General features: G+C 50.4%; 1 protein-coding gene across 1 annotated transcript in view; it reads left to right on the top strand.

Moving 5' to 3' along the window:
• NCAPH (non-SMC condensin I complex subunit H) overlaps positions 1-27,201 on the top strand; it is a 394,040-nt gene that overhangs the window by 163,925 nt on the left and 202,914 nt on the right. The window contains exon 9 of the mRNA XM_078666999.1: positions 16,249-16,448. Within this exon, the coding sequence (XP_078523125.1) occupies positions 16,249-16,448 (200 nt within the window). The remainder of the gene's footprint in view (positions 1-16,248; positions 16,449-27,201) is intronic.

Genomic DNA, 27,201 nt, shown 5'->3' with positions numbered 1-27,201 from the left:
CAAAGGGGAGGCAGTGAGAAATTGATCTTAAAAGCCATATTTTAAATTTCTTGGAAGGATAATTAAATTTTTATCTACCGGAGCATGAGTGGGAGAGAAATCCACAGCTTAGTTGCCAGATATTTGAAAGAGCAGCCTCCAATCTGAGCTTTATTTACTCTGGGACTACAAACTAAGAAGGCCTCAGCTGATCTCAGATTTCTGTTTAAGACGTAGGATGTAATCAACTGGTGTAAGTAGCTTGGGCCTTTGTCATCGGTTAAGTGCCCAGGGAATCAGGCCACCATGCAGTCGACCAGATAGGTCTTTTGAATGGCTAGTGTGAGAAAATATCACTGTTTCCGTCCTTTTTTGGCATCCCCTTATACATCTTATGTTTTTCATATATCGTTCAGGACCAAAATGTAATTTAAGTTAACATTTCTTAAGTTATCATATGTAATCTGTCTTGTCATAATTTGAGTACCATGTCATGCCTTGTCATCAAATAGTGTGCAATTCATTGATATTTACTGTTAACTCAAAAAGGATTTGAAAGGCAGACTTGAATTATGTTTTTGTAACTATCTTTGTAATCATATTCAAGGAGGTAGTAGGTCAAGTTCCCTTTTACTGGCAATCCTGCAAGAACAGGTGTGGTGTGGTCCCAATACCTGTCTCTCCCTAGTTGCCTTTAAGAACATGAACCTCCTGATAGAGACTTCTAACTGAAGATTCCTTATCTTAGAATATTCCCCAGGTGCCAGAGTGGATATGTAAAATCTTGAGCAGTACCACTGCATCAAGATAGGTGACGTTGATAGGCTCAACTTGCAGGGCACATGCTTCCACATTCCTGTTTTGTGGTTCACAGTGGGACAGGAGCATTTCCACTTTGCTGTGCTTCCCTTTGGCCTTACCAGTGCCCCTTGGGTGTTCCCGAAAGTGATGGCGTTGGTTGTAGCACATCTTCAGAGGTTGGGGATTCTAGTCGACGGTTGGTGAGTTTGACCCAATCAGTCGTTATCCACCTCCAATTACTTGCCTACCCTCTGGAGCAGAGAGTTTAGGATATTTGGGCTATGATCCCAATGTTTAAACCTCAATCCTGGAGTTGCGTGAAACTGCCCCTGAGGGTACTGTGTTTGATGGCCTACTGCATCCTGCTGAGGAAGCACACCAGATGGCATATACAGGCTCTGAATAAGGATCTGAAGTCCCAATGGACACAACACCAGGGGAATCTCTCTGACCTAGTTCAGATTTTGAAGAAGACTGCAATAGATCTTCTGTGGTGGCTGAAGGACTGTGTGACTAGGTGAGCAGCAGACCCCTCTCTCTTCTCCCCACCCAGAGTGAACATCGGTGACCGATGCATCACTTTTTGGTTGGGACGGCCACCTGGAGGAGGTGGAGCTTAAAGGACTCTGGTTTCTGGCAGAACCTTCCTCCCGTCCATCAAGACAAGGCTGGGTCAGGTGTTCATGGACCACACCACCACCATGTGATATTGTAACAAACCGTCCCGGTGGGATCAGGGGCTCTGTGCCAACAAGCTCTGCACCAGGACATCTTCCAGTTTGTGCGGCACCTGGCGGGCTCATGGTGTGCCAGTCCAGACAAATTCAGCCATCAATGCTTTTTGGATCCCAAATGGAGAATGCATTCGAAGGTGGTGTGAGGTCTCTTCCAAGAATGGAGAAAACATTGGCTCAATCTGTTCGCCTCCGCACAAAACATGCATTGCTAGCACTTCTGAAAGCAGCTGTCACTCAGAGGTTATTAGCCTCAAGTGGAACTCAGGAACTTCTTTCGGCCGATACCACTCCAGCCCAGAGTTCTCAAGAAGATCAGGACAACTAGGTCGAAGTCATCCTGATTAACTCCAGATTAAGCTCTGAAAGTACGATATCCAGAACTCCTGATCATGAGCATCGGTCCTCAGGTCGGGACTGTCTCTTCGGGAGAACCTCCTGTTGCAATAACATTGCAGGATCTTGTACCTGAACCTGCACAGTCCACCTTCATGCATGGAGATTGAGCTTCAACCTTTGAGAGTTTTAGATTTTTCTCCCAAGTTCTGTCATGGCAGCCAGGCGTCCATCCACTGAGACTGTATACACCTGCAGTTGGAATACGTTTGCATACCTCTTTCCTGCAGAAGGTGGTCATCCGCTTTGATGTCTACCAGAGCCTTGCGCTGCCTGCGGTTTTCACTTCAACTCACCCTTCTAAGGAGTAGAGACTCGGTCACCTGGACCCAAAGAGAGAGCTCTTTCTATACCACAGACTGTTGGGTGTACGATCAGCTCTTCATCTGGTTCACTGGAATGACCTGCTAAGCTTTAGCTAATAAAACTTTAAATGCAGCCTCCTCTGGGCTTGCAAGCCCATTCCAACAGGGCCATGGCCGCTACTACTGTATTGACATGTGGATCCTGTCCTAGACATCTGCCAAATGTGGGCGTCGCTTCTCACGTTGAAGAAGCACAGCTGCTTGGATAGTCTGGTACGTTAACATGAGCATTTTGCCTTCTCGGGTCTCTAGCAGCTTTTGGTTTAAGGCAGTTTGCATAATCTCTTCCAGGGAGGTATTGCTTGGGAATCTATTCTAAGATGAGGAATTTGTGGTTAGAAGTATTTATCAAAAGAACAAGTTACTGGTGCGTGGCTTGGGTAGCCAGCATGGCGGACGTGGACTAACTGAACTCCGCGCATCCACGTTCTTCAATCCTGCTTTTAATCCTGCCCAGTGCAACTGACCAGAGACCGGACCGGTAGATCCGTAGCCTGCAACAATGTTGGTGGGCTGTGGACTGCTGGAGGGGGTTGCTTCCCGGGCCCCCTCGCTTTCTGGTTGCCGTGGCATTTCGTGCCGTGCCCCTGCAGGGGTCTTCACTTTAGGGCGGCTCCCGACCTGATCCGACAACTCCCTCTAGGTGCTGGCCGCTTGTGGGGGGCTCCGGCGGGGGCCCACGTGAAGATTGGGTATCTCTGCACGCTGGCCCTACAGGCCCTCTCCCCTCCATTTTCAAGAGGAATTCCCCCCGCCCAGGGGCTATGGCAGGGCGGTGACCCTAATTCGAGGGTGTATCAGTGTACAGCCGTGTGAGGAGAGGTGGCACTGTCTCTTTGCTTGCCACAGTGCCCAATATCCTCTGCCCTTGTCAACACCTGGTGGGCCTTGGGGTACATTGCAGAATCTTGCACCGGGGCAAGTTGGTGGGCGGCTGGACTGCTTGGATTCCCCAATAGTTTGTCTCGTGGCCCAACGATGCGGAAAGACAAACCTGGTGGGTCCGGTACAAAAGATGGTACTCTTGACCACTACGCCACGCCGACGAGCAGGAGGGGCCCGCATGCAGAGCTGTCCCGGACAACTCAGCACTCTTGGTGGCCGTCACGGAGGCTAGGGACACCCTGGATGCCAAAATTGGCGCGGTGGGATCAGAGGTCTCCTTCCTTCGTCAGGACCTATGAAAGGCAGTGGATTGCATCACTGAAGCGGAGACGCGGGTCTCATCTGTCGAAGATAGTGTCCACCATCCAACAGCGCGTCAACAAACTAGCCGCGGTTTCACAGGAGCTGGCGTCTCGGGGTGAGGATTCGGAAGGCCGCGCCAGACACAACATCCTTTTTGTTGGTTTTCCGCAGGATTTCGAGGGCACCTCCATGAACCGCTTCCTTACCCAGTGGCTCAAAGATCTCCTTCCAAATGATATGTTATCCTCCTGCTCTGTGGTCGAAAGAGCTCATAGAGCCTTGATGAACAAACGTCTCCCGGGGGTGGGCCCACACCGGGTCATCGCCAAATTGCTTAACTAAGCGGATAGAGATGCCATTCTGCAATTCGCCACAGTGTACACAGAGACAAGCGAACCTTTGAATCCAGACCTACAATGATATTTCCATACTACACCCGCCTGGTCCAACAGCACCGGCAATCTTTCATGGTGGCGAAGTGACGGCTGCGAGATCTCAACATCCAATATATGCTCTTATATCCCGCCAGGCTACGAGTTCTGTACAATTCCAAATCCCATTTCTTCGATACGCCTGAAGCGGTGTTTGTCAGGACTGATGAACAAGCTCCTCTGAAACCTTGTTCGCCGCCGGAGTCTGATTCCTCCGGAGGTAAACGGCAAAACCGATCCAGAAGGACAAAATCAAAGCGGTGATATAGATCCGGACCTGATCGACGCTCCTTCATCCCGGAGCGGGCATCTAGAGTTGACCCATTTCTAGACTCTTGGCGTCTTGGTCTCTGCCGATTGTTGTAATGTTTCCCTTTCATTACTTACATCAGCACTGGGTCCGCGTGACCAACACGCTCAGTAACTGTCCTGTCCTGGACATTTGCCCTCCATGTAAAAGTTTCAGGTACCCATTGCGTGGGAGGCTCTTGGTTCCCCCGTTGGAGACCGGGGGCGCTCTTCACTGCAACAGATACTCGTCTTAGGCAGTATTGGGGGGGGCGGGGTACTTGGTTAATGTTACTTTTGGTTCCTGCAGACACGCAATCCCATTCCGGTCAGATCTGAAACCCACATTACACGTACGCCTTATAGATGGCGGCCCATGCTAATATTCCCCCCCCACCGGAAGATTTGACAGTGGTGACATGGAATGTTAGGGGGCTACTTAGCAAAATCAAACTGGGAGCCATCCTTCGCCAGGCCAAGCGATATGACGCCGACATGCTCCTCCTTCAGGAGACCCATTTTTGCAGCGTGAATCTTTCTGGATTCACTATGCTGTGCATATTCCGCAATCTGGTGGTTGGGTCCGGAATCGTAGTCTTTTTTTTTTTTTTTTTATTGTCGTAGCCCAGGTGGGCGGAAGCTACCACCCTTGGGCGCCATCTTCAGATTCTTTTTTCCGCCGTTGGGTCTGGATCGTCGCGTGAAGCTCCAGAAGTTTTGGAGGAGAAAAGGAGGAAATACAGCAACTCTTCAACGGTAAAGACCTGAGAAGATCGGGAGAAGAGGACCATCAGAGAAGAGACGACGAAGAAAGGAAAGAAATTCGAGATCTTCGACGTCCTTGGAGGAATGCTCACACAGGGGGCCCCCTGAGCGCAGGGATGTACAAGACACCCTTTAAATTCTGCAAAAACTGCCACCACAAGTTCGCACAGAAGGACCAGCACCCGGTCTGCAACCTCTGCCTGCCAATCGACCACGAGAGCAGAGACTGCAACGCCTGCTCCGTCTTCAAGCCGAAGACACTCCGAGTTCGAGACTGACAGAGGACAGCTCACCACACGATGCAGGGCAAGGGCCAGGCCCCGACGCTTTATGAACTGGGCCTCTCCACCGACGACTAGGACAACATCGCCGAAGGTCCAGATGACTTCACGGTCGCAGAGACCGATAAGAAAACGCCTGACAAGGTAGGAGAGTCTACGACCCCGAAAACCCCCACAGGGTCTCGAAAGCCAGAGGCAGACTCTCGAAAGTCATAGCCCAGAGCCTCGAAAGGAGCACTGGCGCCGAAAACTTTGACGACCGAAGCTGCATCCTCCGAAAAAGAGCCCAGCGGATCCTTCGAGAAGGACTCCCGGAGGCCGAAGACCAGCGAAAAGCAAAGGTCATCGAAGCAAGCCCCCGAAAAAGGGCCTTCGACTTCGAAGGAAAAGGAGCCGAAGAAAGTTTCGCCGCCGACGACGAAAAGAGCAGCCGAAACACTCGACGACGAGCAGGCCGCAGAGATGCAGAGAAAGAAAAGAAGGCTCGAGGCCGAAATGGAGAACATCCTTCAGGGAAAGAAGGATTTCGATGAAAAGATGAGAAGTTACAGGATCCCCTCTAAGCCGGCACCGGCCGTCGCTGAGGTACTGGAGCTCGAGGAGTTCGACGTCGAAGAGACGCCGAAAACTCCGGATCCCTCGGGGCACGAAGAGGAAGAAGACCTCTACTACACAGAAGGGGACTACGGGGAGCAGCAGTCAAGCTACGGCTCAGGTTCCTCGACAGCCCAAGACCAGGAATGGCAGGACATCGAGGACGAAAACCCGGAAGAGGCTGTGGAAACATACACCTCGAGGCCTTCGCCACCGGATGACATTGGGGCATACAGTGAGGTGGTCAGGAAGGCGGCAGCAGCTTATGGAGTTAAGCTGGAAGAGGAGAAGCCAAAAGCAGATTTCCTGCTGGAGACATTGCTCCCCATACAGACAAGAAGCCAGTTCTTGCCCATGCTCAAGAGTATCACAGACCAGGGGAAGGAAGCCTTCAAGGACCCGGCTACATGCAGATCAGTAACGCCGAGGACGGAGAAGAAATACAAATTCTTCTCCCAGGACCCAGCTTACATCAAGGGATCCGTCACAGCAGATTCAATAATCGCTGCAACGGCCAGAAAAAGGGCAAACGTCCCAACAACATCTGGACCTCCACCTGACAAGGAAAGCAGGAGGATGGATCTAACTGGCAGGAAAATTGAGAGGAACGCCGCAACGCACTGGCGGATGGCGAACTCCAACGCCCTCCTGAATAGACATCAATACCAGCATTGGGATGAGATTGGCCAATTGCTCAAGCACCTCCCGGAACAATACCGTGAGAGGGCATCACACCTTGTGGAAGAGGGGAAAAGCATTGCTAACTCGTGCCTAAAGACAGCCTTGGATGGGGCAGAAACATCCAGCAGACTGATGGCTATAGGCATCACAGAGAGAAGGCAAGCCTGGCTCAGGATCTCAGGCTTCAAGGCTGAGGTGCAGAACAATATCCTGAACACACCCTTCAACGGTGAAACACTGTTCGGAGCCCCAGTTGATGAGAAGCTCACCCAACTGAAGAAGGACAACGAGACGGCAAGGTCCATGGGGGCCCTGCAATTCAAGGGGATGAGGAGGGGCACTCCTACACGGAGGCCGAACGGCAGAGGTGGAAGTCAGCGAGGAGATTCACACCAGAGTTTCCACCAGGGGCAACAGAGTGACAACCAAGGTCAACAGGGCCAGCAGAGGCAAAGCTGGAACTACCAGAGCAGGGGCCAGTCCTTTCGATCAAGAGGAAATGGACGGGGCCAGAGAAGGAGAGGCGGTGAACAACCCCCCTCTAAGTGACTTCACACGGAAAAAGGTGCTCTCCCACTCGAACCCCCTGGGGGAGGAGCACGGGATAACAAAGAGGAGAGGGCTACACGGACAAGACACAAAGGAGCATGTGACGCCAGTAGGAGGAAGATTGAGATTTTTTCTCCAGGAGTGGAGAAAAATAACAGCAGACAAGTGGATACTCAACATTATGCAGTTCGGATACTGCATAGAGTTGGAAAAGAGACCACCAAACAGAAAGCCAAAGAAAAGAGAGCACTCGGGAAGAGAGCTGCGATTACTGCAAGAGGAAGCTCAAGAACTCCTCCTCAAAGCGGCCATCGAACGGGTTCCTTTCAAAGAACGGAACAAGGGAGTGTACTCAAACTACTTCCTGGTGCCAAAAGTGGACGAAAGTCTAAGACCCATCCTGGACCTACGGTTCCTAAACAAATACGTAAAAACTCAAAAATTCAAAATGACGTCCCTACAAGAGGTCATCCCACAGATAAAGGCCGGGGACTTCTTGTCCACCATAGACCTCAAAGATGCGTACCTGCACATCCCCATGAACAGGCAGCACAAGCACATGCTAAGATTCACAGTGAACAAGTTTCACTACCAATTCGCGACCCTGGCATTCGGCCTAAAGTCTGCACCAAGGGTGTTCACCAAATGCCTCGCGGCAGTGGCCGCACATCTAAGAAGAAAGGGGATACACGTGTACCCCTACCTCGACGACTGGCTCGTAAAGGCAAGCTTTTACAGGACATGAAAAGATCATGCAGAACAGGTGACAAGAACGCTAGCAAGCCTGGGTTTCTCCATACACTGGGGAAAATGCTCGATGGAACCAAAATCAGTGAAAATCTTCCTGGGAGCTCAGATCGACACCGTCCAATGCAGGGTGTTACCCAGCGAAAAGAGAACACTCAGCCTACTGAGGGGGAAACGTCACTACCAGAAAGGGCGAGCTCTGACAGTGAGGACTGTGAGCAAGATCTTGGGGATGATGGCATCATGCATACACCTGGTCCCCAATGTACGCCTACAAATGAGACCACTCCAAGAGTGGCTGCAACAGCAATGGTCACAAGCTACAGAAAGTTGGGAGGATCTAGTGGTTGTAACGCACAGGGTGAAGGAAGAAATAAGGTGGTGGACCAAGGAAAGAATAACAGTAGGGAAACCTCTAACACCACCGGACCCAACAGTGACCATCACCACAGACTCATCCCAGAAGGGATGGGGCGCACACATGAACAGGCTCAAAGTGAGGGGTCTGTGTAGCCCTACAGATGCAGTCAGACATATGAATTACCTGGAATTGAAAACAGTGTTGCTAGCCCTCAAGGCTTTTCAGAAACACCTGTACAACCAGAAGGTGGTAATACAAACAGACAACACCACAACGATGTTTTACATAAACAAACAGGGGGGAACTCAATCATTCCCTCTGTCAAGCTTGGCACAGGAAATCTGGAAATGGGCTATACCACTAAAAATAGACCTGCTAGCCATACACCTGCCAGGGAAGGACAATGTAGAAGCGGATTGGCTCAGCAGGCAGACTTCAGCGTCCCACGAGTGGGAACTCAATATTCAGGAAACAGACTATTCAGGAGATGGGGCACACCAACAATAGACCTGTTTGCAACACGCCGGAATGCAAAATACCAATACTTTTCATCCAGGCAACCAGAGGCACTATCACTCACAGGGGAATGCCTTATGGATAAGCTGGTCAAAAACATTTGCCTACGCTTTTCCCCCGATACCACTGATCCCCAGGGTTCTCAACAAATGCATGACGAGCAACATGACGCTCATCCTGGTGGTACCACAATGGGCCAGACAGACCTGGTACTCTCAGATAATGGAGATGGCGCAGCCCCCCCCCCCCCCAGTTCTCAAAAAGAAGAGACCTACTCTCCATGGAAAACGGAGAAGTTCTACACCCAGAGCCGGAGAGCCTCAACCTCTCAGCCTGGCTCCTGAGGACTTAGAATTCGCACACCTAAAACTACCAGAGAGCACCCTGCGGGTGCTGCGAGAGGCAAGAAGGCCCAGCACACGCAAGTGCTATGGGGAGAAATGGAAAAGATTCACTCAATGGTGTTGCAAGAAAAAACTCCATAGGAAACTGACCAGGGAATCCACGGTGCTAATGTACCTCACGCACCTAATTAATGCTAAGCTAAGCACATCCTCGCTGAGGGTGCACCTGGCAGCGATTGTGGCATACACAAGAGGAGAAACAGGGAGAAGCTTCTTTACATCCCAAGTGGTAAAAAGATTCCTAGAAGGGGCTAAAAGAATAGCGCCACCATAGAGCATGCCGCCACCGGCCTGGAACCTAAATGTCGTACTGACGGAGCTCATGAAAGCACCTTTCGAACCCATCCACAAAGCATCACTGCAAATGCTAACAATGAAGACGGCCTTTCTGGTAGCAATCACCTCGCTACGAAGGGTGAGCGAACTGCAGGCACTCACACTGCAGGAACCCTACATCCAGATACACAGTGACAGGGTCATGATGAGAACAGACCCACACTTCATGCCAAAGGTGGTGTCAAGGTTCCACATGAATCAGAGTATTCAGATTCCTAGCTTCTTCCAAAACCCCACTACAAGCGCTGAGAGGTCGCTCCACACCCTAGACGCAAGAAGGGCTGTGATGCACTCCATTGAAATGACGAAGGAACACAGGAAAACAAAACAGTTCTTCGTATCCTTCGCAAACAGTTACATGGGCATACCAGTGACTAAAAACACCATACCTCGATGGATCGCACAGACAATACAATTCTGCCACAAACAAGCTGGCCAGGAGCTAACAGGAGGGGCACAGGCCCACTCCACCAGGAAGAAAGGAGTAACAATTTCCTTTCTGGCCAACACACCAATTCAGGACATATGCCTGGCGGCAACATGGGCTTCAGTGCACACGTTCACAAAGCACTATTGCGTGGATGTACAAATGAACAAAGAAGCACAAGTAGGACAAAAGGTGCTTCAACATATATTTAACAACCAGCGGTCATCTTCCACCCAACCGCCACAAAAGTAACGAAAACCGCTACAAAATCTATGCACAGCATAGTGAATCCAGAAAGATTCACGCTGCAAAACGAATAGTTTCTTACCTGTCGGTGTAGTTTTGCTGCTTGAAGATCTTTCTGGATTCACTAGCGAACCCACCCGCCTCCGTCAGAAAGATGAGGCTGGGGAAGAAGGTGGAAACACATAGAAATGAAAGCAATTTGTAGCTTACAAGATACGTGAAAAGATAGTGAAAAGAATTGTGTTGAAAAAACGATTAACAAACATAGCCATGGATTCACTACAAAGACAAACAAGAAAAAAGAGACAGAAAAAAAAATCCGAAGATGGCGCCCAAGGGTGGTAGCTTCTGCCGGAAGCACGCCGACGGATGTATGACGTTACAACGCATACTTTTACAACGACTACTATTACAACGCATTTTTTACAACGCAAAAACTTTTACAACGCATACAATTACAACGCAGGATTTTACAACGCAAGTACCTTTACAACGCATACCATTACAACGTAAATATTGGTAAGTATATACATTTTTTTAAAATATAAATTAATTTAAATTATTAAAATATAATTAAATGTAATGTAATTTTATTTAATTAATTTAATTTAAAAATAACTTTAATTTATTTTTACGAATTAACCCTGTACCCCAAAAACTGAAAACTGACCCTGAACCCTAAAAATACTCCTTTACCCAAAAACTGAAAACTGACCCTGAACCCTAAAAATACCCCTGTACCCAAAAAATTAAAACTAACCCTAAACCCTAAAAATACCCCTGTACCCAAAAACTGAAAACTGACCCTAAACCCTAAAAATACCCCTTTACCCAAAAACTGAAAACTGACCCTGAACCCTAAAAATACCCCTTTACCCAAAAACTGAAAACTGACCCTGAACCCTACCCCTTTACCCAAAAACTGAAAACTGACCCTGAACCCTAAAAATACCCCTGTACCTGAAAACTGACCCTGAACCCTAAAAATACCCCTGTACCCAAAAACTGAAAACTGACCCTAAACCCTAAAAATAACCCTTTACCCAAAAACTGAAAACTGACCCTGAACCCTAAAAATACCCCTTTACCCAAAAACTGAAAACTGACACTGAACCCTAAAAATACCCCTTTACCCGAAAACTGACCCTGAACCCTAAAAATACCCCTTTACCCAAAAACTGAAAACTGACCCTGAACCCTAAAAATACCCCTTTACCCAAAAACTGAAAACTGACCCTGAACCCTAAAAATACCCCTTTACCCAAAAACCCAAAACTTACCCTGAACCCTAAAAATACCCCATACCCAAAAACACAAACATATAATATTTTTTAAAAAATTATATACTTACCAATACTTACGTTGTAATGGTATGCGTTGTAAAAGTACTAGCGTTGTAAAATCCTGCGTTGTAATGGTATGCGTTGTAAAAGTTTTTGCGTTGTAAAAATTTCGTTGTAATGGTAGTTCGTTGTAAAAGTTGCGTTGTAAAGGTTGTTTCCCACGCCGACGTCACCGAAGGTACACCAAATGGGACGCCGACGCACACCTGGGCTACGACAAAAAAAAAAAAAAGACTAAGATTCCGGACCCAACCACCAGATTGCGGAATATGCACAGCATAGTGAATCCAGAAAGATCTTCAAGCTGCAAAACTACACCGACAGGTAAGATTCGTTATTGGGTAGCAAGGCCCTTTGCTTGGCCATGTTTGGAGACCAGTTATTCTAACATGAGGGGTTCCCGGGGGACAGCTGTACTCCTTCACCGTTGTATCCTGTTCATCCCCGTGAAGCACTGGGCTGACCCTGGGGGAAGATATATACTGGTATCCGGAGCTCTCTATGGTGAACGCATTTACAATATTTATTTTAATTTACTTCAAGCTCAACAACAGTTGCAGCAGCATCTCGTGAATGAATCGAAGGACAGCTGGATGGCGTCGCAACACCGGATCTATCAGTGGGGTGATAAGTCAAGCAAAATGCTACATAGGTGGGACAGTCCCGGGCCGCCATTCCGACCATCAGAGGACCGGATGGTGTCCTTCACTCTTCTCCGGGGCGGTGGCCACTGAATTTGTGCGCTGTTTCTCAGCATTATACATGCAACAAGAACAGCTTTCGAAGGCTCTCAGCAGAGATCCTTCGGGATATTCCTCCTCCACAACTCACCGATCTAATGAGAGACCAACTAGACGCCCCATCACAATAGATGAATTAAATATTGCATTGGTAGCTCTGCTCCCAGGGCAGGCCGCCGGCCCTAACGGATTCTCTGAGTCAGACTTCAGGGCTATACACCAACCCCTCAAAATCTGTGGTGTACCCAGTATGTGGCAATCAGGGCAGAGGTACATGGGTGGCCCAGTTGAAGCATACTTTGGAAGGCTTTAGATAGCTGGGCATTTTCGTGTCTGTGTCCCACTAGACGCCCCCATCACATAACATAAATTCACTTCTAGCTGGACTCCGGGATGAGACCAATATATGGTAGTCACTTCTCCTCTCGCTATATGGGCGTGCAGCAATTTTTAAAATGGTTTCTTTACCCAGAATATTATACCGAATGCAGAATTTCCCGTATCATATATCTCGGGCATGGTTCACACAGATCAACGCTATCCACAATGATTTCCTCTGAAATGGAGGGGCTGTTCGTGTAGCGCTCCAAACCTGTGCACAATCAACGTATTGCGGTGGTATCGCGGCGGCAGATGTGTACGCCTATTATGTGGCTTCTCATTTATTAATCGTTAATGAATGGTGGTACAGTACGCCAGTAGATCCAGCGTTCGCATTAGAACATGCAGCGATGGAGGGTACTCCCCTCCTTCGGCTATTATATAGTACCTAGAAACTCTACTTCCTCCACTATGCCAGCAGAATAGTGATTAGGCTCTGGAGGTATACTGTGGGGCAGATGGGGTTGCGTGGGTGCTTGACCCAGGTGACTCCCCTATGGCATGGTACCCATTTGTGCCAGGTGACCGCATCACTGGGATTTCGTAAATGGGACCTCATAAGTATCTCCACTCTAGGAGACGTTATGAAGGGCACCATGTTTAAGTCCTTTCAACAGCTACAGGGGGAACTGCATAAATCTCAATTTTATAGGTACCTTCAAACTTTGCCATGCTCTTACGCCCAAGATCTTTACCCTGGACACCCTCCCAGAATTCCATCCCCTCGAGGGTCGCTTTCTCATGGGGAACCTAGGGTCCCATAAAATCCGACAAATATACCAGACTTTGACGATACGCCAAAACATCACTACATAAAACCAGAGGGGCGTTGCACGCAGACATACCAGACCTAACCGACGACAATTGGGCAGAGGCCGTGGCTAGACCCCGGGGGTAGCCGTGTCTGGTCGATACTGCCTCATCCAGTTCAAATACATACACCGTATTTCTTATACCAGACTTCGGCTTTGGAAGATGGGGGTCATTCAATCTCTCCAGTGCCTACGCAGCGGGAGGGAAGTGGGGACATTTATGCATACGGTGTGGGATTGCATGGAGATTCAGCCCTTCTGGCGCAGGGTCTCGTCTTGCCTGGGGGAGGTGTTCTGCTGGGACCTCCCATATTACCCCAAATTGTTTCTATTGCACAGCACTGATGGGATTGGGAGAATCGGTATAAACAGCACCTGCTTTTCCTGGCCCGCACTATTGCTAAACGTGATATCGCTCCGCTGTGGCGAACTGAGTTAGACAGATGCATGGGTGCAGAAATTGCAGTTTTCCAGGCATGTGGTTGTCTCCTGAAACACAGAAGAATATGGTCCCGATGGGCAACATATCGGGGCATTGATCATCCCCCTCAGACCCCCCTGATGTATGAACCACCCTTTTCGTTCTCAATCATTACATGTCACCCTAAATATCATATCAATGCCAAGGTGGGCACTCAAACATACACACTCATATACACAGATTACGGGACTGTCTGCACACAGTTGTTGTTATATATACAAATTGTTATTCATTTTGTATACAAATGTGGTACTTTTGCGTTCTCCTTTATTTTAAACTGTATATGCAGGGCTGCTGCCCAGATGGTACCATATAAAGCCAATAAAATGGTTTTTTTTTCAAAAGAACTTACTTACCTTCCGTACTGCTTATTCTGGTAGAGACTAAGCAGATTCCTCACCAACCCTCCCATCCTTCACCTAAAAGATCTCATTATCCTCTGCATACTAATTCAACGTTGGTTTTACGTTGCTCTGCGTTTTTGACTCAAAAATATTCACGAAACAAACTGATGTCAGTGCCCCAAGGTGGCGCATATATGGGCACCGTGACATTCCTTCAGATGCGGAGCTGAAGGAGGCCACTTTTCGGCACACAGAGGTAAGTGCTTAGAATTTTCCAGATCCAGTCTGACGCTTGGGAAATATTTTAAGGTGACCGATCTGCTTTTGGATAGTCTCTACCACAAATGGCATAATCAAAGTTAAGTAACTTTCTTTTTGTATTGCATCCCAGATTGTTGAGGGAAAAATTACTTTGAGGCACATCTTTACCCAACTATCTTTTCAGCAGTTTGAGTCCTAATACAATTTTCTCAGAACTTTCATTAAAGCTGCCCTGGAGCAGAAAGTAATCATTGAAAGTGTATTGGTGATATATACCAAACATTAAACAGATTATTCTCTCAATGAAAAAAATACACTAAAGTTACGTTTTCTTTGGTTTTTAGACCGAAGAACTGAAGTTCCTCCACTTGATCAGGTGTACACCAGTTTGTGAATTTACAAAATGGCCTTTAGAGTTCCATTGCCCCTGCCGAAACCTGTCTTGTAGTATCCATGTTTGCTGTTCCAAAGGGTGAAGTTTAACATATCATTGTAAGCATTTGTTTAGCGCACAATCTGCCATTAAATGGTTGCCTAACATGGTCTGCTGGAGGTTTACCACATGATTCCAGCATTTTCATCAGAGTTCTGTTTGCCTCCCAGGAATATGGTGTTTGGGTGCTTGTGTTTTTGTGTTTCTAGTTGGGAGGCGATTTCCTGATCATTGTGTTATGGGTGTGCAGGGCTTCCACCAGTTGCATGTCTATTCTTTACAACGTGGCATGCCCTTGCATTGTAATTGAAGTTGGTCTACAACAGACATTGATAGCTCTGTGTCCTCTTTGAGTTCCCTGTTTGTTTGTTGGGAAACAGTCTAATGTGCTTTTGGATGTTGGTATTTGGCTATGGTGGCAAGAGCTATTGAAAGGACCATGATCTATATCTGCTGCGTTCGGTGCATGTGAGATGTTTATGGCAATAGTATAGATGCATACATGTATGTAAGAAATCTAAAACACAAATCTGGGCAGTAGGGCAACAGATCTATGTACTTGTTTATACTGAAAGAGCATGATCACAGTAAATTAAGAACACCCAATTGCTACTGGAACAGAACCTATGAAAACTTTTAAAGGTGGGATGCTGGCTATTGCTGTATAGTCCCACAAATTGAGAGAGAAAAATTGGAATAGCAGTCCAAGTGGGTGGATTATTAAAGGTTTGTCTGGTAATAACAGATCTCTATGCAGCTGCTGTTTTTTATATATATTTATTTTAATAGTGAAGACACTTCCTTAAGGCTGTTGAAACATTGTGAGCTGTTCTTGGAGGCAGAAGACTAGAAAGAGCTTGTAGTTCTAAAGCTGACCAAATACAGAATTTAGGCCTCAGACTGTGTTCCGCACGTGCTGCCATGAGCAGATTTTCCTAGAAGATGTGGGCATCAGTAAGGTCAACGAAGTTCACATTCAAGACACCCAGAACCTCTTTGAAGGGCTGCATTACATGCATCCAACAAGTAGTTCAGGGCAATCCTGCCATCAGGCCCTATTCATGAGGTGTAGCTCAGTCCGAATACTTTTTCTTGAGGAGTAAGTTCACTATCTCCGTGTTCAGGCGGGGGTGGTTCAGTTTCCTAAGATCACACAACCATATGGCAGTGTTTTATCTGCTGCTTACGCATGCAAGTTATGTACACAAAGCCACTGTTGGATGCATGTGTTTATTCATCCACCCCTGTTTCATGCTCCAAATCCTATGCTCTAGTCCAGTTTGCTCTGCGTCCATCTATGCAGCACTCTTGGTGTTCCTTGTGTTTTTAATGTTGTTTTTAAATGTGTACTTTCTTTTCCACAGACTGTTGCTTCCTTGTTGGACAAGTTCAAACAAAGTGATCAGGTGTTCGACATTCATGCAGAACCGGATGAAGAGGACTGTTTGGATGGACCAGTAGAGGATGACTTTGATGCAGATGTGTGTGATGACATGGATTCAGGGGACCTTGGGGGCTTCAAAGATCAGCGTGAAGCTTGCAGGAAGGAACGCGAGACAATCAGGTGAAGGGTCTACAAGCACATTTCTTTATCTGAAGCTTGTTCTTAAGCATGCCCATTTTACCAAGACCAATTGTTACAGATCTCCTTTGGCCATGATCAGTGGAGCAGTCAACAGTGGATTGGCAGGTTTTCTGCACAAAAACTTTTTCAGTCTTCGTGGCATTCTGCCTCTTAGCTAACTGTAATATGGCTAGAGGTGCCATCTTAGGTGTCTGTAAAGGCCAAGAAGGGGCCTAGTCACACAGGTAAATGTTGTCTTAAACATATGTTTATAACCAAAATGAACTTACTTGCAACTATCAGTAATACACAAAGGGATATCTGGCAGTCATAATTCAACTTAGATGTGCTGTCTGAGTGTGGAACTCTCTGTACCTCTGACCCGCTCAAGGTGTGGTAATTTGGGGGCACAAGGCATGGTAAGCCTTGGAAGTTTTTGTATGCCCACAAATATGGCTGTTTGTCGGCATTCATCCAAGGGCTGGCATAATCCTCTGTCCATGGTGGGAATAAGAACAGATCACTTCCTTATTTACTGGGGAGTGTAGGGCAAGAGTTTACTTCCACTGGAAAAATGTAAATTTTACTATTTCTTTATTAATTAACTTAGTTAACTTTGCGTTTGCACCGCAGATCCTGTATACCCAGGCGTCCTACCTCCATGTGTCTGTCTTCTACATTGAGAGCTCGGCACAAAAAGAATAGGGCCCCACTGAGAATGGAATGTGCATGAAAACCTCTGCTTGAATACGCTTTCCAGGAATGTCCTGGAACATTTGATAAATTCCTGAAAGTCATGAGTTTACACTTGCAGATTTACACCTGTATATATGAAAGGCCCCCTTTTTGGCATGGTCATTCATGTTTTGCCTCCAATGTGATGTGATTTTGACTGGATGTGTACCTAGGTTTCTGCTAACATGGTCCCCAATGCCAGTTCTCTTTCCCAAAAGCTGTGCCATTGTAGTTCAATTGGCAATATCTTTAGCACCTTCTGTAAGTCCCTAGTAACTGGTACCTAGGGACTCGGGTACTATAGAAGGTCCCTAAGGACTGCAGCACCTATTGTGCCACACTAAAGGACCCCTCACCAATCTCATGCAGACTGCCATTGCAGTCATGTGCCATGCCAGCAGACATTGCATGCCATATAAGTAAGTCACCTATACAGCTGGCCTTGCAACTCAAAGGTAGGCTGCTCTATACTACATATGTGGACATAACTGCATGAGCAGGTATGCCCCTGTGCCGGTCTGTTCCGTTACCGCCAGTACAAGTGATCAGTGAAGCCATTTTAATACCTGCTGGACTCTGGTAAAAGCGAATTCCCCACCTACATTATGGTTTAACTGAAAATAGGGATGTTTGATATCAAACAGCTCACATCAATAAACCCACACTGATTACAGTGATGGATTTATTAATACATGCACCCAAAGGGCACCTTAGAGGTGCCCTCTAAAAAACTTCCCACTACTATTGTACTAACTGGCTGTTCTTCCCAGCGTGCCACCACAGTGGAGTTTCTGACCCCCAGGTGTGATGGTCTTAGCTCTCAGGAGGTCCGAAACAAAGCCCCCCCCTTCCACAGGATCACCTTTTGTAGGAAGGTAGATCCCTGACTATGGTTGCCCCCAACTTTTTGCCTGGTGTTTTGCTGGTTTTCTGACTTAGTTGACCTGGGACCCTGCTATTCAGGGCCCCAGGCCTACTGCTCTCTCTGTAAAATGGATTCCATGTACCTTAGGTACATATCTAAATTGGATACTGAGTCACCTTATCAGTCCCTGTATAGTGTACCTTAGGTACCCAGGGCATAGGTGTACCCAGGGCCTACCAGGGGCTGCAGCATGTATTATGCCACCCCTGGCTGGCCATCCAAATCTGACACAACTGGCTGCTTGACAGCTGGGGCAAGGTGGTGTAATCACCCTTTGCTCCTAGATATAGTATACCTATATCTAACCCTAAAAAAGGACACACAGATCTCCTATCAGTCACTCCTATGGCAGGCCTTAACAATCCTGAAGGCAGAGTGCTTGGAATCGTGTGAGATGGTGCTCTGGCATGAGCTGAGCCTGTCTGCGGCTTTCGGGATCCATCCCTTAGCCGTTTCCATGATATCGCATACCATATACTCTTAAGTGCATTATAATCCTCGCGGTTATATGCCAACTCTGGTATCGCTTTATCAAAACATGTCGAGTAAGGTGTCATACGAATTGGAATACTAACCCCTCGCCAATTCTGGCGACGGGGTTAGCATTCCACCCTTCTAGAGGGACACGACATGTATGTAACCCCTAACCCCGGTTAAAGTCAAACAGAGCCTCAGCTCCACAAAATGGATGCTGCCACCGAGACACAAGTCTGCCCTCCTGCTGCTGGGAGTCCTCCCAGAGCAGGAGATAAGGACAAAGGGTTTCCTGCCAGGGGCGGTGCCAGCACCGTCCCAGACAGGGTTTTGTGTATTGTAGGTAGGCAGGGCTTTAGAGGAAGGTGACTGCACGTGGCACCCCGGTGCTCACTGTGCATAGGCTGGCTGGAACCAGTTCCAGGGTCACTCCAGACCCTGTGCTGGGGAAAAGCCCGCCAAGGAAGTGGGTGTAACCACCCCCCTCCTAGTCCCACCCCTAGGGCAGGACTTAGTCGCGTGCCAGCCCCTTTTTACAGGATAAAGGTAGGAACTGGCCCCCTTCCAAATCGGATCATCTTTGAATCCTGAAACTACTTTCCACGAAAGGAACTCAAGACTTCTTCCTAAGATTTCTCCCTTGTGACTAAGGAGTAGTCACCCTGCATCCGCAGGCACCATCTTAAGAACACTGCGGTCTGCTGCAAGTCTCTCCTCCGGATCAAGACTGCCCAGCTCGACGAGAACCGGCTTCCCTGGCACCTCTGACCTCTACCTACATCATCAGTCACGCTGAGATTCGTGGGTGTGACGAGACCTCGAGGGACCGGCCATCTTCAAGACTGCACGACTTCTGCACAGCAAGCCCGCCGAGTAATTTCCTGGTGAGTGCTTTGGGGTCCGAGAAGCCCCGACCCTGAGCAGCTCCAGCACCGAAGTGCAGCCTCCCAGCATCTCCACGATCTGAGTGGGGCCCTTCTGCTTTTTGCTGCTCACCGCGTTGTTTGGCTAGTAGCCCGCTGGCTTGTGGCCTTCTGAACGACGCCCGACGACATCACTGCTGCTAGTCTGGTTTCTCCAGACTGGCCCTTGCTTCCCTCCATCGGAGAAGTACCCTGGACCCTCCTGGTCCGGCTAAGACGCCATTTTAGGTCCACCGCGTGGGCCTTGCATTTGCCAAGACTTGTTGCCCAATCCTGGGTCCAGCGACGTCGACAGCAAGAACCTTCGTGGGACAGCTCGCACCTCCATCCTGGTCGCCGACAACGCCTCCTGGTCCGAGAGACTGCAGAGCCCAGCAGCGCCCACTCACCTGACTGCGGTGACTTCGCCCGGTGCCATCCTGGTGCCCACTTAATCACTGGCTAGTGATTCAAGAACTTGGTCCCCTCTGCTTTCAGGTTTTCTTCTTCCTTGATCCAGGCTTGGATCCATCGAACTTTCCTTCACTGGTCGCCTGCCAGCAACTTCCTTCTTCCAGGCTCCTGGTCCGGCAACGAGATTCCCGACGTCTTTTCAGACCTATGCAGCTGCAGCCCCTGGGCTAGGTAACTTCGGCACTTCGGTGTCCCAGCATAGCCTCACTATCCTAGGGTCAGGATCCACTGTCGTTTTCTTCCTACCAGGTCGGGTTCGCCCGTGAACACTAACTTTGCCTTTACTAGCTCCCATAGACTTTGTCCCGCATCCCGCGTGAGAGTGCACACTCTGCACCCGAGTCCCCTAGGTCTCCTAGAAGTAATCTAACGATTCTATAGTCAAGTCCTAGCGATTCCAAAGCCTATTAGTACTGTACTTACCTGCTAGTAATTTCGCATTCCACTTTTAAAGTATATGGTTTTTCGTGCCCCTCGGGCATTTGTGTATAACGTGCTAACTTAAGTATTTTCGTAAGAGTTTTGTTGTGTGCCTAGCACCCTGTCCTCATAAAGAGTACAGGGTTGTTGTGATTCTAATAAATACATTGTTTATTTTCATAACACTTGTGTGGTGTCCTTTCACTGGGTGTTCAAGGGGTAATGTGATGGTAAAACAGCTGGCTTAACACGCCCTCTAGAGTCTTAGCCTTAGACTGCTCGTATCCATGCTACTAGGATAGCTGGTCTATAAGGTTGACTTACAACCAATCATCAATAAGGGTTGTTTGGACTGATATATAGTGATCACTAGAATAGTGAACACTGCACATCAGGCCAACTTCGCACACCTTTTAATTAGCATTCCAAGGCATGGAGCTTCAAAGAGCTCATCGCCTTTGTCATACAAATCTGGCTTCCCTCACAGGAGAGGATGTCAACACTCCATGCCAGGGCCCATCTGAAGTGCTCATATAGGAGGGCTTAGTGACCCTAGGGGTCAGTAGCCCATTGGCTACTACCCTACACTCCCCTAACACTTCTGAATCCAGTATCCCCCACCCAGTACCATCATCATCCTCCTCCTCTCCTCCTAGGTGTAATGTCATCTTGCACTTCTGATTTCCCCCAATGTCTCCTCAGGATGAGACTCCTTTAGTACGAATAAGACATGCAATTGAAGCAGGTATTAATCTACTGTGGTAACTAACAAAGGATTTAAGATGAGCCATGGTTTCAAGGATTGGGAGAAAGTTCTCTTCTTAGGACACCATAATCTGTAGCTTAACATGCTCTTAGGAATGAACAGATTCTGGGGGATGATTAGCATGCTTTGTGTAAGCATAGTTCTAATAGAGGCTTCTAGCCACCGATTCCTCGCCTATTTAATATATCCCAGACATCGGACTAGAAACTTTTCAGCAGTACCGCTGCTTGCCGGAAGGTGGCGACTTGCAGGTCTGCACTTGTGCCATTCTGCTCCCGAAATGACATGCAGGCCTGTATAGATGCCACTCCGGCACACTGACGTCCGTTCCTTTCTTTTCTCGCCACCAGGCGTGGATCCAGTGCTGCTCCTTTGTCTTTGGGAATTGTATCTTGAAATTTTTTCCAGTGTGTAAGGGATGTCACTTAGGACTGTTGTGGCTGGGGTTGAGCCATGGCTTAGAGGACTGTTCATCGATGAACCTGAAGGTCCTCCGTGAATGCTAGGCGAAACTCTACATCACATCCAAGGTTCGTTCCTGATTCCATTCTTGTTGGAGCCACTCAAAAGGTGGGTCTTCGTCAAGCTCCAAATCTTCAGGAAAGTCTAAAAAGGAACACAAGAAGTTGAAGTGGAATTCTGCTCCCTTGCGCCACTCTCTCACCTGACAGAGTGCGAGAGTGGCACCAATCTTCTTGCCATCATTCCTGAAAACCGCCGACTTCAGAGTCAATTCCGCAACTTGTGCCAGCAAAACCCCAGTTTCGCGGTCGAATGCCATACCATGTCACTTTGAAGAGTTCTGTGCGACTATGGTGCAGCTCTTTAGATTCCTTCTGACGTGCCTTCTGGCACCTAGGAGCCGCAATGCCCTCCTTATGGAATACTGATGGGGGGTTCTTCCCCGGCACCACCAATTGGACTCTGCGGGCCTGTGTTGCCTCCATGTGGTTTCCAGCCGCAAATTCTTTGCTGACCCGGGGTTCCTCGATTCCCATGCTTACTCCCTCTGACCGAGCAGGAGGAACAAATCGTTCTCCCAGACTTAGAGATTTCACTGGTCTGACTTGAACCAATTTTGCACCCGAATCCTACCGAGGCAACACTTCTATGGACGTTACTATTCCTCAAAGGAGGCAACTTTGACCAAGGTGATGAGTTCAGTTGGTATGACCACTTACAGGAGACTAGAGGCCTCAATACATCTGCCTTGGAAAAAGCTTCTCTTCATATGAGCCATTTAGCTTGGTTTCGAAAATCCAGGACATTCCGACAATTATACTTTTATTTCTGCCTCTGTCCTGGATTTCAATGATGTCGAATATGTTGTGGCTGGTACTGATGTTATCCTGCATCCTGCTGGGCAAGCTCGCCGGCATGTGTGGGATCAGAAGTCTGTGGCAGGCCCCTCTTCCCTTCCTCATCCAGGGCTAATCGTGGTGACAGATGCATTGCTTCTGGGTTGGGGTTAGCCATCAGGAAGAGAAGATGCGAGGTCTCGGGTCTCCAACAGAGTCGCAGCTCCCCGTCAACATTCTGGAGCTTGAGGGCCATCCTCTTGGTGTTAAATGCCTTCCTTCTGTTCATCAAATGCAGGCTGATACAGGTGCTCACGGTAAACACCATCTCCATGTGGTGTACTGCAACACCCAGGACGTGGTGGTGGTGGTTGGGTGGGTGCGGGGGGGATTATGGCCCCTGTATTTGGAGATCTGAAAGAAACAGGTTAGTATTAGATTCCTTACCTTAGAATATCCCCAGGCGTCAGTCTGGATCCGGAAACTTTTGCGTAGCAGTACCCCTGCGCGTCGGTAGGCGTCGTCTGCAGGCGTCCCCTGCGGCTCCGCGTCGTCGGCGTCGTGCGCCGTGATGACGTCGCTGGAGTATATAGACGCCGCCTCCGCGCGCTGACGTCAGTTCTTCTTTTTTCCGCGCCAGTTAGCGCAGATCCGAAGAGCAGTACTCCGGTCTTTTGACCAAGTTTTTTGTGAATAAATCTTCTACGGTGCCGGTAGGATGCCCGGTTTCAAGAGTTGCGACAATTGCGACCGCATGATGTCGGTCACCGACCACCATCGACTCTGCCTCCGGTGTCTGGGCGCGGACCACGACGTGGAGTCCTGCGTCGACTGTCGGGCCTTGACTGGTAAAGCTAGGCGGGAGCGGTCCCGCAAGCTTCTCGAGCTCCGAGTGTCGGCCCCGCGTCGAGAGCGGTCCCGGTCCGGTCGGAGGTCGAGGGAGCGGTCGAGGGAACGATCGCGGAGCCGCCATGAGCGCTCCGGGAGTCGCCACCATTCCTCCGGGTCGTCAGGTAAGCGTAAGAAGTCGGGGCGTCGTCATCGCACCCCCGACTCCCGCATGATGCAGCAGGGGGTTCGGGTGGCCCCACCCCCGCGGCCCCGCGTGGGTCGCCGACGCCGTCTGCCCCATACCCGTCGGTCCCTGGGGAAGGCGCGTCGCGCGAGGAGATTGAGGCATTCCTCATGGCTATGAGGGCGAGGTCTCCTCCGGCGGGGCCTACGGCGCCTGCGGGCCCGTCAGTCCCGTCTGGGGGCCCGAGCGGTTCGGGTGCTCCTGCCTCGGCGCCGCCGGTGGCTCCGGCCCCGGCGCTGCTGGGCCCCTCAGGTTCGTCGCCGGCTGGTCTACCGGCCTCTCCGGCGTCGGTTCCTTTGGGCCACCCCGTGGTACCGCCTCCGCGCGGCGCAGTGACTCCGCCGTCGGTTCCGGCCGGCGTCGGGTCCCCGGCGCCGGCGCCGCGAGGCGCCACCCCCATCCCCCCTCTGACTCCTGACACGGAGTCGGACCGGCGTCGTCCGACGCCGGATCCGGCGCCGATGGGGCCCATTGACCCCGAAGTCTATATCGTCGACCCCGAATACGGCGATGAGGACGAGTATGGAGAGGGTTGGGAGGGGTCTGAGGACCCTTTATCCCGTGCCTGCCAGTATGATGTGGACTGGGTAGGTGACCTGGGTGATGCCAGTGGTCTGGACGAGTCGCCCAACCCTGGGTTTGTGTCCCCGACCCCTGTGGCGTCTGAGGCGGGAGCTGCCTATTTGGTGGTCCTGCTGAGGGCTGCCAAGACCTTGGGCCTTGAGCTCCCCGTCGCTAAGGTCAAGCCAAACATTCTGACGGAAGTGTTTAAACCGCAGTCATGCCCTCAGGAGCCTCTGCTGCCGTTTAATGAGGCTCTGACGGATGTCCTTTTGGGCACCTGGTCTAGGCCCGCTTCCGGTGCACCGGTTGACCGGAACGTTGCCAGGCGTCACCGTCCGTGCTCGGACGACCCTGCCTTCCTCTCCACCCATCCCTCCCCGGAGAGTCTGGTGATCCAGGCCTCCACTTCGCAGTCCGCATTTCCATCGGCCCCGCCCGATCGGGAATCAAAGCGGTATGACCAATTTGGGAAAAAGGTCTTTTCCTCTTTGAGCGCTGGACTGCGGTCTTGTAATACCGCGTGCCTCTTGGGCCGCTACACCCACTCCCTGTGGGATACGGTCGCGGAGTGTTTGCCGCAGTGCCCGCAGGATGTGCGGGACAAGCTCAACCAGGCTTTGGTTGAGGGCCGGGATGCGGCGAGGTACTCGATCCGGTGTGGTCTTGACACGACCGACTCGCTGGGACGGGCTATGTCCACGACTGTGGCGATTCGGCGCCATGCTTGGCTGAGATCTGCCAACTTCTCACCGGACGTACAGAATGCCCTCATGGACATGCCATTTGATGGCAGTCGCCTGTTTGGTGACAAGGCGGACCACGCGCTGGAGCGCTTCAAGGACTCCAGGGTCACGGCCAAGTCCTTGGGTCTTTCGACCCAGCGCCAGCAGACGGGTTCGTTTCGCCCCTTTCGTGGCCAAGGAAGGGGCGGTCCCACACGTGCTGCCAGCCACGCGCCGCAGAACGCTCCCCAGCGCGGTGGCGGCCGTGGTTTCCGCCGTGGTGGCGGTAGAGGGCAGCGGCGAGGTCAGTCCACACCTCCCCCCGCTGCTGCATCCAAGCCTTCCTAGTCCGAGCTTTCGGGCTCACGTGACGCCAGTGGGTGGCAGGGTTCGCCATCACCACTCCCGCTGGCGCGCGATTACATCGGACAGGTGGGTGCTGCAGCTCGTCCGAAGGGGCTACTCCCTCCCCTTCGAGTCCACTCCTCCAGCCATGCCACCGCAGAACCACCGTGTGTCGGGGGTCCACTTGGCACTTCTGCAGGAGGAAGTTACGGCCCTCTTGGCCAAGGGGGCCATCGAGCGCGTTCCTGGGCCAGAAGTAGGGTGTGGTTGCTACTCCCACTACTTTCTGGTGCCCAAGAAGGACAAAGGAGGCCTGCGTCCTATCTTGGACCTACGGAACGTCAACGGCTTCCTCCGGAAGGAGAAGTTCAAGATGTTGACTTTGGCTCAGGTCTTGGCTGCTCTAGACCCACAAGACTGGATGGTAGCGTTGGACTTGCAGGATGCGTATTTTCACATCCCCGTCCTGCCGGCCCACCGGCGTTACCTGCGGTTCACGGTAGGCCAGGAGCACTTTCAGTTTATCGTGCTCCCATTCGGCCTTACCAGCGCCCCACGGGTGTTCACGAAAGTGATGGCGGTGGTCGCAGCTCATCTGCGCCGGTTAGGGGTTTCAGTCTTCCCCTACCTCGACGACTGGTTGTTGAAGGCGGGCTCGCCCCAAACAGTCGTCCGCCACCTTCAGATGACGGCAGACCTCCTGCACGAGCTGGGGTTTTCCATCAATGTGCCGAAATCACACTTGTGTCCCTCTCAAAAGCTCCTTTTCATCGGAGCGGTTCTCGACTCGGCGCAGTTTCGGGTTTATCCTCCGGAACGGCGGGTCCGGGATATTCAGGCTCTGATTCCCATCTTTCAGCCGTTATCCCGGGTTTCGGTCAGGTTGACGCTGCGGCTTCTGGGGCTGATGGCCTCCTGCATCCTACTGGTGCATCACGCCAGGTGGCGGATGCGGGCTCTGCAGTGGGACCTGAAGTTTCAGTGGGCCCAGCATCAGGGCAACCTATCCGACCATGTCCTGATCTCGGAGGGCACTGCGAGACAGTTGCAGTGGTGGCTTACGGACCGCGATTGGGTCAGAGGCAGATCCCTCTCCCTTCCCCAACCGGAGCACGTGGTTGTGACGGACGCGTCCCTCCAGGGCTGGGGTGGCCACTTGGGAGAGGCGGAGATCAGAGGCATCTGGTCTCCGGCGGAATCCTGGCTCCATATCAACATATTGGAGCTGCGGGCGATTCGCCTAGCACTGAAGGCATTCCTCCCCTTTGTCAACGGGAGTGTAGTGCAGGTGTTCACGGACAACACCACCGCCATGTGGTACTGCAACAAACAGGGCGGTGTGGGGTCGTGGACCCTTTGCCAGGAGGCTCTGCGTCTCTGGCAATGGCTGGAACGTCAGGGCGTGACTCTGACGGTTCAACACCTGGCAGGTTCTCTGAACGCCAGGGCGGACGAACTCAGCCGTCGGTGCTCGGTGGATCACGAATGGCGTCTGAACTCGGACGTGGCGAGAGGCCTCTTTCAGCAATGGGGAGAGCCTTGGTTAGATCTATTCGCCACAGAAGGGAACGCGCAATGTCATCAGTTCTGCGCGTTGGAGTTTCCAAGACGGCACTCGCTCGGCGACGCCTTTCGGCGCGAGTGGAGTTGCGGTCTGTTGTACGCCTTTCCGCCTATACCACTTCTGCCCAGAGTGCTGAAGAAGATCAGGCGCGACCGGGCCCAAGTTATCCTTGTGGCTCCGGACTGGGCTCGAAGATACTGGTATCCCGAGCTACTCAGCATGACAGTCGGTCCCTCGATCCGCCTGCCCCTTCAGGAGGACCTTCTGTCGCAGCAGCAGGGGACGGTCCTCCACCCGAACCTGTCCAGTCTCCACCTCCATGCTTGGAGATTGAGCGGCGACAGTTGAGGCCATTTGACTTGCCTCCTGAAGTCTGTGATGTAATTCTGGCAGCCAGGCGTCCCTCCACAAAGTCGGTATACGCCTGCCGGTGGAACAGATTTGTGGCATGGAGCACAGCAAAGGCTGTGCTCTGGGCACTATCAAGGG

This window comes from Lissotriton helveticus, chromosome 11, assembly GCF_964261635.1.
Source record: "Lissotriton helveticus chromosome 11, aLisHel1.1, whole genome shotgun sequence".
NCBI lineage: Eukaryota > Metazoa > Chordata > Amphibia > Caudata > Salamandridae > Lissotriton > Lissotriton helveticus.
This window is presented reverse-complemented; position numbering and strand designations above follow the sequence as displayed.